At 41.6% G+C, this 12,272-nt stretch overlaps 1 protein-coding gene across 8 annotated transcripts in view; it reads right to left on the bottom strand.

Moving 5' to 3' along the window:
• Positions 1-12,272, bottom strand: part of LIMCH1 (LIM and calponin homology domains 1) — a 169,522-nt gene that overhangs the window by 68,654 nt on the left and 88,596 nt on the right. For all 8 annotated transcript variants that reach the window (XM_082759894.1, XM_082759888.1, XM_082759893.1 and 5 more), the window contains exon 4: positions 1,348-1,454. In XM_082759894.1, coding sequence (XP_082616020.1) covers positions 1,348-1,454 — 107 coding nt within the window. The remainder of the gene's footprint in view (positions 1-1,347; positions 1,455-12,272) is intronic.

Consider the following 12,272-nt stretch of genomic DNA (forward strand, 5'->3'; position numbering starts at 1 on the left):
ACACCAAGAAAACTTGCCCAGCTTTCAGTGCCAGAAGGGAAAAAAAAAACTAGAATGCCGCTGAAATTCAGTAAATTGTTTCCATATACTTTGCTAAAATGGATATGTCTGACCAGGATTTCATTAGTGATTTTTTTTGGCCAAATCTTTCTGGCCAAATGAACCAAGGCCATTCAATCAACTCAGCAGTATTTGCTTGTCTGTGGAGCAATAACTTTTTAGTATAACATGACAGACCTGAAGAATTCATGAAAACTTCATGACAAAAACAACTAAAAATCTTGTTAATTTTATGAAACACAGTGGGTGCTCTTGCTTTTTGGGGGTGAGGAACTTGACTGGCACTTGTATAAATGAGTAAAAAAAGGAGTTTGACTGTTCCTACACGATGGCAACATCTTCCCTGAAAGGATCATTTTCCGTTTAAGACCTCCATGACTGCACAGACTTCGACTGAAGCCTGCTCTCTGAAAACTTAAGCTAGTCAGTAATTCTTTCTCTGCCAATTTCATATCCATACTTCACATCACTTTGTAGTATAAAATGCTGAAAATACAAGCACTAGAGTCTGAGCACCTCGCTATAAGGGATGTGTATAAACCATGGCAAAAAGCTATTAATTTTGGAGCTAGAAATTTTTTAAAATCATTTCAAAGAAAGAAAGAAAGAAAGAAAGAAAGAAAGAAAGAAAGAAAGAAAGAGTGAATTAGTTATTAATTAGTTATTAGATTAGTTATTAGCAAGAAAAAACTCTTGATATGTGTGTGGTAATCTGTGTGGCAGTAGGTGTGTGGTTTTGGTAAAAAAAAATAAAATCTAAACTGTGGCGTTTCCAGTTCATGAAGTTTGGACAGAAATCCTCAGCCCAAATACCGTGTCACAACCTATTGTTCTTGATAGAAAATTAACAGACCATGCTCATTGTCTGCACCTTGTTGAGTCTGAGACCTATAAATGTCTTATAATGCATCTTCAAAACAGTTTAATCTGTGATAATAAAGCAGTGTTTTTTTTCCACAGCCTACATTGTTCATAAATTGGGTAGACTAAAAATGCTATCAATTTAAACTCACAAACCCTGTAAGTCCCACACAGTCTCTTTGTTTGAACTAAATCAGTATTTTAAAAGAACTGTGGTTGATCTCTTTGGGAAAAATAACACGTAGACAAAAACTGTTGAAGAGAATGATGTATTCTTCCCAGCACTGGAAGTTTCAAAAATCTCAGCTTATTTGCTTTATACATGTGACAGTTCTGTACCTTATTTGCTCATCCTCAAATATTTATCATCTAGTCACATGCATCTGAGAGTGTAACATGCTCAACACAAACTGCTGTTGTACTTACTTGACAGTCACTCTGTTCGATGTGTCCTGCAGGTCACCAGGATCAAACAGCTGAGATTCTTTAAGTCCCAGCTCTTTGCAGCCTCTTAAGAATAAGATGATGTTGTCCTGAAACAAGGCACAAAAAAAGTTACTTCTAACTTTTCTTCATTTGAAAAGGTAATCTTACTGAACCAGTATCTCCCTAATTCAGTAACAGCTCACTGAGTCGCATCATTAGCTAGACGAAGAACTAAAGCCATTGCCAGTCACATAATTCAGTAAGACAGTATATGTTGTGCTTGAAAACCAGATAAATGTGAAATCAAACTATATATATACTAACAGCAACAAGTTTGTTGAATTTTCTCTTTCCAAACCCAGATGTTGGCAACTTCTTTACATGAAAAGGCCCTGATAATTTCCCCACCTACTGCTGTAGGCTGCCAACAGAAGTCGAGCATGTTACAAGGCAGAAAAGAAATGTCTGGATTTCTGAAACAAGTGGGAAAGGCAGGTATGGAACATGAACGTCCTTTCACCAATTAAGCAAACAGTTTGTTCAGAAAGCGTTCTGCATGTCAATACAAACACAAGCCAGTTACTACTATTTCCCACAAACATTTCCTTGCCCCTCTGACCTTAAGCTGTCAGAAAAATCTCTTTGGGAAAAGAGGCAGGTACTCCCTCCACAAATAAGAATTTTAAAGTTATACTTTAGATAACCAGTGTCTGTAAGCAGAAGCAACATCAACTTTGTAATACCATTCATGGAGGATTTACACTTACTGTTGCATTAATCAATGATCAATAATCAAACTTACTGATGTTTGACTTACTGTTGCCTTAATCAATAACTGAAATTAAGCCCAAGCTGATGCAAGCCTCTTTCAAACCAAAGAGGGCTGATGGCACATGGGTTTGTGCAGAGGGATTAAATCTGTATGTGTGCGCAGGTGTTTTTATACTTACACATTTGCACATACATCACCACCCCTTTACGGAACTAGTGAAGCTATCTTACATGTATGTAGATAAGAGCTGAAGATCAAGTGAACAAGTTACCAGATGTGTACACTGCTATCTCAGCAGCTGCAATGGTACGTGTGTGGACAGGTGTGGACATATAATGTACAGCTTGATATCCTCTAGGGCCTCTCATCTAAAACCTCCAGCAGGAGGTGACCTGCCCTGTGAGCAGTTAGGAGGAGAAGCCCCACAGTGTGTGGCGGACACCTGAAGGACAGACTCCCACCTGTATAAAACTTGGGAAGCAAAGGCCTGAAGAGACCGGGCAGCTCTCAGCTCCCGGCTACCCCTGCGTGCAGCAGGAGCCCAGAGCTGTCCCCACGTCTGCTGCCAGGCTTTTGTTGGTGTGCCCCTGACGCAGCCCCCTTTACGCTGCCAGGGCGCAGCCATCAGCATGCTAATCGTGAGGGTTCCCTGCGTGCCAGTAGCCTCGCACACAAAGCTTGCTGTCACCAGCCACCCCGCAAAAAAAATACGGACCTGGAAATTTAGAGGAGTCCAAATCTCCCTTTCTTCCCTGGCTGAAACTTAACAGCTCTGGAGGGGAGCCAGAGGGAAAGGAACAGCAGTCGGGAGAGCAGAAAGCCCATAACCTAGAGAGACAGCATCATTCATGACATGAAAAGATGCTTGTAAAATTCTCCATCTGGCTTACTGTTTGCATGATAATTTTTCTGCAGTATTTCCAACTGCAACATGAATAACTCTTGTGTTTAGCCTTTGAAGGCGGACAGTTCTGGTCATTTCCAAATGGTGGGTGGAGCGATGTGTAAATCTAATAAAAATGCAAAAGCATTTGAAAAAAGAAGTTCCCAACAACATTTCCTAACAAAAATACAGAGGACATACAGGACACAGTAACCGAATAGGTTCAGAAAACAATCAAGGGAGGGGAAACTCTGGGGATAACTAATTGCACCCATCCGTATGCCAAAAAGTTCACATCCAAGTTATGATAAGCAGGAACGAAAATATCAGTGATTTGGCAGCAATTTACTTTGGGCTCTCAGTTCTTCTGCTGATGAACAAATGTCCGCTTCTCAAAATAAAAATCACAGTGTCACAACCTTATGCCTGCTTTTGTACGTGCTTTCATTTTGATGGTCATCATAAAAATAACATTTGCCAGCAGTCACTAACACCATAGCCCTTCGGAAGCTGGCCCCTTATTATTGGCACAAATAACCAAGCATGTCAACAAGATGCAATCACTGAACACAGAAAGAAGTTTTCACTTCTGTTAAGAGTCTCAGAGTATTTATTTCTCAATGGTCCTAAAAATGGCAATTTATTTAAAAGGATAAAACAACAACAACAACAACCGTTGTCAAGTGGTAGATATTCAGGTAGACCTGTCTATCCTGCCTATTGCCAAGCCAAAATGTACCTCATAATACTATAAAAGTTTTTCCTGGTTTGCTTCGGTACAGTTGAAACTTCTGTTTGTCACTTCCATTAAGACACTGGAGAACAGCACTCTTAAATCACTAAAAGGGGAAAGGAGTCTTATCATTACCACCCCACTCCCAGGAAAGCCTTCTCTCTGGATTACTACACCGTTCACTGGCCAAGTCCTGGTTTCTTCAGTTCTCAGAAGATTTTTTTTGCATTTTTTGAGAGAAAATACAGTTCCTTATCTGTGAGCGCTACCTGCTCACTTTTTGTAATCGCCTATTGTAAAGCAGCGCTTCTTTGCTGCTGTTGAAGTAACTAAAAAGGGAAAAAAAAAACACGATGCTGCACACAAGCAGCGATGTGTCTAAAATATCCCTTTTTACCTTCAATAAAGGACTGAAAACACACAGCTAGCGTGCATGTCCAGCTCCGTACAACTTGGCAAAGTTAAATGGGTCACGCAAGTGGGTCACAGTGCAGTGGCGAGGATCACAGCCCAGTCAGCTGGGCTGCCTCAGTTAGCAGGGCGGTGTCTTTTACAGTGGGCTCAAAGACAACAACACTCCCTGCCCCATACACATATGGGCACAGGACCAGAATTCGGTCCCTCCTACAAGGCAGTAACACACGATTTTCTTAATACCTTACAGGGAGATGATAATGCCTTTCTCTGAGCGGTTACTGGCTGCAGTCACAGAGCTGGAGCAGATGGAGGATCAGTTGCTTGGTCAGCACATCATATCCTTCATGCCCGGGGGACCCACAACTGTCTCCTGCTGCCTTCTTGTGGTTTTGGTTCACACCACTAGTCAGTGACTCACTTCAATCAAGCATCTTCTCGTTTTGTCCTTTGTATACCCAGAGGAAGACTGAGTTAAAGATTACAGCCTAAATTTCTTTTGCAAGCTGTACAAGATTTTAGAACAGAAAAGCAGCTTTTATCTGTAAAATAACCTAAGCTATAAACAGGTTGCTTACAGAAGACAAATGCTCCAGTGTAGTGACAGATAAAGGACACACTGGCTAAAGCACAGGATACACTGACAAGTTGAAAACTAAATGATTTGTGCTTGCCTAAGCAGAGCCCTGACAGTTGCTATTAGGTCAGCACTGTAAAAGCAATGAAACTTACTCACAAATGTTGGAAATGCAAAATTTATCAATTAAAATGTTTTGCTATCATGATTTCAGAACAGAAAAATTAACCAACACAAAAGACAACGAGTTTTCACAGGCAAAGACTGCCATGGCCCAGCAGGAAGGGATGGGAAGGAGGTAGGATAGACAATCAGAAGTGCAGAGCACTGGCTCCCGGGGTCAGCAGGGAGCATGAAGCTCAGCCCCGACCCTGGGAAGAAGGGAATAAAAGCCTGAACATGCCCCCAGTTTGCTTCTGCTCTCATGCTGCATTGCAACACCATCACTTGGCCATACACGCCGGTGTGCAACTCACATGAGGGTGCAACTTGCATGGGTGTGCAACGTACAACCTCACCTCTACAAAACCCTTTCAGCATAATGCATAACCAACCATAGATAATGCATACGGGAATGGAGGTAGAGGGACTGCACCCCCATAAAGGTGCAGGGAGGGAGATTACGATACTCACTTACAATATTTGGGGTTGTTTTTTAAAAGATGGGTAATGTATATAACGTATAGATTGAAAAAAATGTTCATTGTATAGTTTTGGGTTATTTTCCTTGCACACAAAGTGGAGCACAAAATCCTAAATCCCATAAAAAACAACAGAAATTGGCAGTTGTGTAGGACAGACACCCTGGAAAGCCACCGCAAATTCACACAGTAGCACTGCCAGCACACAAGATAGTTCAAGCTAGCGAGAATCAAATATTCACAGCAGGCAAATTCCCTCCATAGGATCTGCTGATCAGATGCAATGGAAAACAGCTTGAATTTGGCCCACTTCCACCGCTTTCATCTGCCACAATAGCGCACTACGTATTCTCGCTGGATCCATGCTGCAGATCAGAAGCGCGGCTTATCGCTGTGGAATGATCGGTCGTCAGATGTACCACAACACGGCCCGGATTAGATACCCAGATAGACGCAGGGCAAACAAAAGAAACCCCAGCTATACGTCTGTGTTGAATGCATGTCACAGCCCAAAGTTTGCGGTCTCCCGAGCTGCCTGGCAGGACAGCTGCAGACAACCAGGTGGCATGTTTCATCTCTGGAATGCTGAAATTTTCCCTGTTCCAGAATAAATTGGATATTTCTAAAAATATCTATTTCCAAACCACTTTTCAGAGCAATTTTGAATTCAGGCTCTTAAAAGCCTTGTGTTTACTCTCAGCATTTCTTCCTAATTCCCTCATTTTTCCATTTTATGTAAATAATTAATGATGAGCGCTTATTTTCGTAAAAGCACTGGGTCCCGACCGATTCACAGCCTGAATGAAACGTTCGTGTCCACCAGGGAAGACCTTCTATGAGAAGGGCTGAGAACGTCTATGTATATTTTACTGTATATAGAGTATGCTTTCCTGCATACAGGAAAATGTTTCCTGTGAACAACACATTCACAAAACACCACTTTCTGTGAGATTTCAAGTTAGTGGGCTGGCAGCGATGCCCTCCAAGCCAGGCTGCATCCCTTTAGAAGCCTGTAGGTAAAGGCCTCACCACACCAGCACTGAAGAAAAACCCCACAGTAGTGTTACAGGGTGCGGGTTTAAGGCTACATAAACCCCCACAGGATTTTTGCCTCAAGTAGCCAGCATTAAAAGCAAGGTGGGGAAGAACAGAGGGTGACCCTGGAGCAAGGAGGGAAAGAAGAACGTCCCTACCACCCGTCTGACCCAGGGCAGCAGGATCTGCAGTGGCAGCACTAATGGCCAGGCGAGCAGGCACTTGCAAAAACCCCACTACAGTTCACCACCTCATCTCGGCCCCAGATACCACCCCAAAGATGGCAAAAGGATGGTAGAAAGGCAACTGGAAACAGAAGGAGTGGGCTGTTGTACTGCAGCTCTTCTCCCTCCTCAGAGCAGCACACCCAGACAGACAGAAAACAGGAGAAGGGCAAAGGGGAAAATGATTACCGTGTGCGATCATGTGAGCCCCTGGGAGAAAAAAATAGGGCCAGAGAATAAATACAGTGATGATTAGATTAAAATGAGAAGAATAACACAGTGGCAGAAGGTGAAGTTGTACGCCTCTGAAGGCAGGGCTACAGGAACAGCAGGGAAGAGGGCCAAGTTTGCCTGGAGCGCCAGCAGCAACAGTACCTCTAAGAGCTCAGAAAAAGACAACACAGACGGTCTTGGCAAAGAAAAGCCAGCCTTTTTCTGCTTCTGTTTGGGCAGTCGACAAGGAAAGGATGTGTCTCCTCAAGCCCTGCTCCATTCTCTCCAAAAAGGAAAAAAAAAAAAAATAAAAGCTCCGTGAAGAAAGTGGGTCTGTTGGGAGCAGGCTGCACCTACACAAAACATAGCAGAAACCCCAAAGGTGGCTCTAAGCAATCTTGAAGCAATACCTAGGACTGCTAGGACACATTCTATACCAGACCCTGAAGATGTAGCTGGAAGTACCAAATTCCCATCAAGGTGCTTAAACCCTGCTGCTTCCAACCATACTTAAAAGCTACAGGTGCCTAGATCAGGAAGATGCTCCATTTATCTTTCCAGAGCTGCTCTTAGCAATTTTGGCATCTAGCAACATCTTTTGCTGATAGTTCCAATCATTAGAAGCACATTCAATGTACATTAATGAAGTATTTCAACCGAAAATAGTAATTCAAACAAAACAAAACCATGCCATGAGACTTGGCAGGGGGAATCTAAAAACAAGCACAAAACAGATGAACAGCATTACACAGACCAAGTTGTGAGTACACTTGTCCTTCAGCTATCAAAAAGCACATTGTTTAAAACTAAAAGCTTGCAATTCTTTGAGAAAATCAGAAGTCCAGCAGCAGTACTCAGTCTTAAGAAATCCTTTGTTGTTTTCCTAAATCTGTCCTTCACCACCGGGTGATTTTCTTTTTTGGAATCTTTGCCCTTTAACAAATTTCAAACACATCTGTAAGTTTCTTAGGTGACCCAGGGCATTATGATGGTTGTAACGAAAGTCCCCCCAAAGGAATGGTCGTATTCATAACAAAAGGCAAACACAAAATATAAAATGACATTGCATGTCTTGGGCAGGTAGTGAAAAGTTCATGCTGGGTATGGGGAGCAACCTGGGTGTTGAATGAAATGGATGATGTATCTTATTTCTGCAAATTTTTAACATGAGCTCAAAATCTCTGCAGCTCTGTATGATATAAATGGAGGAAGAAAGAACATAAGCAAGAGCAGCTTTCAACTCAACAGGCAAAAGCAAACCACGGGGGGGTGGGAGGGGTGCGCGCAGCAGGAGCACACAGCAGACCCTATGAGTCACTAGCTAAGCAGGTCCTGAGATTTCTCCTTGCTGCATCAGTTCATTATCCCTGAAGGCACAAATAAAACATTATACAAATGGGGGCTCAGCAAACATCCTAGTCTTTGGGGGAAGAGAGCAATCAGATGACGTGTATTCCCTCCAATTTGCCAGACCCAAGATACACCCAGAGATGGCTTTGTTTACAGCAATGGAGACAGAACAAAGGCGAAAAAAAGCCCACATCATTTTCAGGCTATTCACTGGCTCTGATACTGATGAAATCATAGCCAGATGTCAGCATCCACCCAATCTTGGAGAAGTGGTGCCTATCTGATGCCATATCCTATGGTAACAGCCACACTATAGCCAGGGAAGAGGTGAAGGTTTCCTTTCAGCCTGTTCTCCACAGCTGTTTAGATCACAGTGCTTGGCATGCGAGGGTTTGCACCCCATTGTCATTGCTTCTTCTGTTACCCACTTTTCATATTTTTGATGAATAAAGCCCATCGAGAGCAGGGTTAAAATAAATAAATAAATAAATAAATAAATAAATAAATAAATAACAAAAAACACATGCATCGCAGTGCAGCCTCCTAGACGTTGCTGGGAAATCAACTTTTAAATCCAGAGTCCGATGGGTAAAAACACCAGGAGAGGGGAAAACACCATAGCAAAGACACAAACCAACAAGCAAACAACTTAAACCTGGTTCCTTTTGCTGTGATGGAAAGGACTGTTATTTACGATGCTTTGTCCTGTTGGTTGGGCTATGGAGAATGTGTTGGGGAAAGAGCTACAAAAAAAGAAGAGAATGAAACATCAGGACAGCAGTGTTCTCAGTGCAACCAGCGTTCAGCATCTGCGGCGTGCACCCCATCTCACCCATCCTCCTGGCAATATTTGTGCTATGTGAAGAAGGGTGAAAAAAAGTCATGAAGACAAATCTGACCTTTGTTTGCACTCACATTTTTAGGTATTGCATTAGGAGTGCTGGGAGCATGACTATCCTAAACAGAGATTTCAAGGGACTCTGAAACAAGGCTTAGTGCCACACCATTTCTCTTCTGGGGAAACTGGATATTCTCCATTCTGAGTGCATCCCTGTGGCAGCTCCCCGCAACTGAGATCTACAATGAAATAGAAAAATGGGCAATAAATTCACAGCTACGAAGAAAATACTGTTTTCTGAGTTTGGTTTCTTTGTGTGATTTACTACCAGGGCATGATGAAGTGTCAAGGAAAGCACTCAGTATGACTACCTGCTTGGAAGATCTCAAAGACAGTCATCCCAAACAAACTGCTTCAAGTAAACTAAAATACATAGACTTTAAATCTAGAGTTATAAATTGTAACTATTATATCACACTGTGAAAGCTTATCAGTCTGCGTTAAAAATAAATAAATAAAAATGAAGGAATTCATAAATGAATGAAGTTGAATTACCTCCTGAGTTATATACCCAATAAGTACTCCCTAGGGGTAATCCCAAGGAACACTGCAAACCACTTATGCTGCAACACAAACGTGTCTTTTACACTTTACATACAGCAATCAGCTACAGCCAAATGCTGCTGAACAAACCTTTACCTCTCCTGACTGCTATCAAGGCAATTGTGTGTTAAGCCATAGCACAACAGATGTTTCTCAAAAGCTATTTATATACATGTTCCTGCTAAGACATTGTACTGTGCATGTAATGAAGATTACTTATGTGAAGCAAGCCTATGTGCTAGATTTTGACCATGTTTTCTTTAAATATATTTGTAGATCAATTACAAAATACTACCTTTTCTCACATAGCCTACCTCCCTTTCTCTGCCTCCAGATTCCAGGCTTCATAGGATCATTTTATCACATTTGACATCTCAGGGCACTGTTACCCTATGCCTGCTCTCTTTATTTTGACTTGACTGTTGAGAAAATAACCTTATTTTCAAGGAAAGAAAAATTTCTCCACCTAAAAAGGTGTGTCTGAGGGTCATGAGTTACTTGCCTAGCATAATCCATTACAAACCAGTATAAGAAACCTAAAGCACATCTGAAAAAATACTTCTCAACCTGCAATCACTGTACTATTCCTAGTTTTTCTCTCTCACTGGAAGCAAAGCAGATAGCAAGGACACAAAGAGTAACTGGAAATGAGCAGCAGAGAGATTTAAACCTGCCACTTCGCTGATCAATCTGATCAATCTACAAACTGATCAATCATATAAGCAAAGCTATATTGGAGTTACAGCCTTAATTCCTATCTTCCCCCTGTCATTTATCAGCTGTCTTCCTACTCAGACACAGAGGCAGATCACTTTGAAACTGCAAAGGTACAAAAGAAACTGGTATCTAAAATTGAAATCAAAGTGACGTGAAACCTCCGAAGGTGAATGCATGACCACAACCTGGCAGCCTCGTAATGCGTCTCCTAATTACAGCAACAGTTAAGATGACTTTACTTTCTCATCCCTTTCTTTTACAAGGTATATTAAGCAAAGCTATCTGTTGTTTAAAGCCAATGAGCAGGAGGAGTTGGCCAGCACTCCGACTTCTCTCAGCAGACAGCAATCAGCCACACGAGGATCAGGATACTGCATAGCCAAAGCAGTTGGGGGGCCTCTGTGTCCCGATATCCCATACAGCTGCTGTAGGTGGGCCTCAAAAGATGCAAGGAGGCTGCCTGGGGGGGCTGAAGGCCTGGCAGTAGCTGTTAAAATCAGACCAAATCTCTATTCCCGAAGGCAAACAGCAAAATAGTGAAACAGCCAAGGAGGACTCATTCCTGCTCAGTTCGTGACCTCCGCAAAAAAAGCAACAAATTCCTTTTCTCCTTTCAAATTAAACATCTACTCTTTATTGCCAAGGAATATGTTTTAATAATCTGGGGTGTTCAAGGTTTGATAAACATCAGAAATCTCTTTGCTGCTGTTACATGACACCTGAAATACATTTTCCCCCCACTCACAGCTTTGCATTTTCATGCCAACATTACATAAAACATACTGGACTTCTTTAACGTACAGGTTGGGGTTTCCTTGCAAATACTTCTAAAAGAAGCCGTTCAAGTCCAAAACCCACCAATTTATTTATTTTTAATTGGCTTTTTATACTGAATGAAGTTCCAGCACATTCCATTTGGAAAACCTACATTATTGTTTCTATTTTCAGCTTAAAAAAATAATTTCACATGTAGATGTCTAGAACAATTTCAGTGAGGAAAGAAAGGGGAAGAAAATAATTTAGTTTGTTACAAGTAGATTTTATAGACAACCAAAATATCTGTGCAAAAAGCTGTAAAGTAAGTCAGTGCCTATTCTAACTTTGACCATATAGATTTTAACTTCCTAAATCACTGACTATCACAACACTCAACCTATATATATGATGTTTCTTTCTCAGATTTGAAAACATGTGTGTGGTGTCCAGTCACCTTGAATATCTCCAGTTTCAGATTTTTAACAGTAAATACCCAAGGCAAGATGAGCCACCCAACAGGTTGGCGGCAATTTATTTTCCATCCATATTCAACTACCAGCAAAGCACTCCCCAGATGCAATTCAAGAACTAACGCAATTATTCATGAAGCTATGGCAGCTGCAAACTTAGGTGGACTACACCAAATAGCCAACCTAAATTACTTCTGTTGTAGTAATCTAGTAGTAATCTAGTCTACAGACATTGTGCAAATACACCTTTGTAGGGCCACTTGGAAAGCAGGATTCATGGATTAAATTTGGATGGCAGCGTGGTTTACAGTTCTGAATGCTAAGCTTTCAGGAAGAATGAAAAGTAGTATAATAATATAATGTTTTTAAGACTTGCCTTAAGTTTATGGGCACAAAATCAATGGTTAAAACAAGAGGGAAAGAAAGGAACTCTTCTTTAATGCAGGGTGTTCCTATTGCAAGGCTTTCTCCCAGCTCTTGCAGAATGGTTCTGGTTCTTCTGGGCAGTGAAAAATAAGACAGAAAAGGATCTTTCCTCCTACAGAACAGATATTCCTGTACTTCCACTTACTGTAAACAGGCTGGAGATGTATTTGGGATGTAGGGCTACATCCTACCTCCTGAAAATGCAGAACGCTACAAGGGTAGGGAGATGACCACAGGCATCGCACCGAGTCTTATGAACACAAGCTATGGGGT

This window comes from Aythya marila, assembly GCF_965140915.1.
Source record: "Aythya marila genome assembly, chromosome: 4".
In the NCBI taxonomy this organism is placed as follows: Eukaryota; Metazoa; Chordata; class Aves; order Anseriformes; family Anatidae; genus Aythya; species Aythya marila.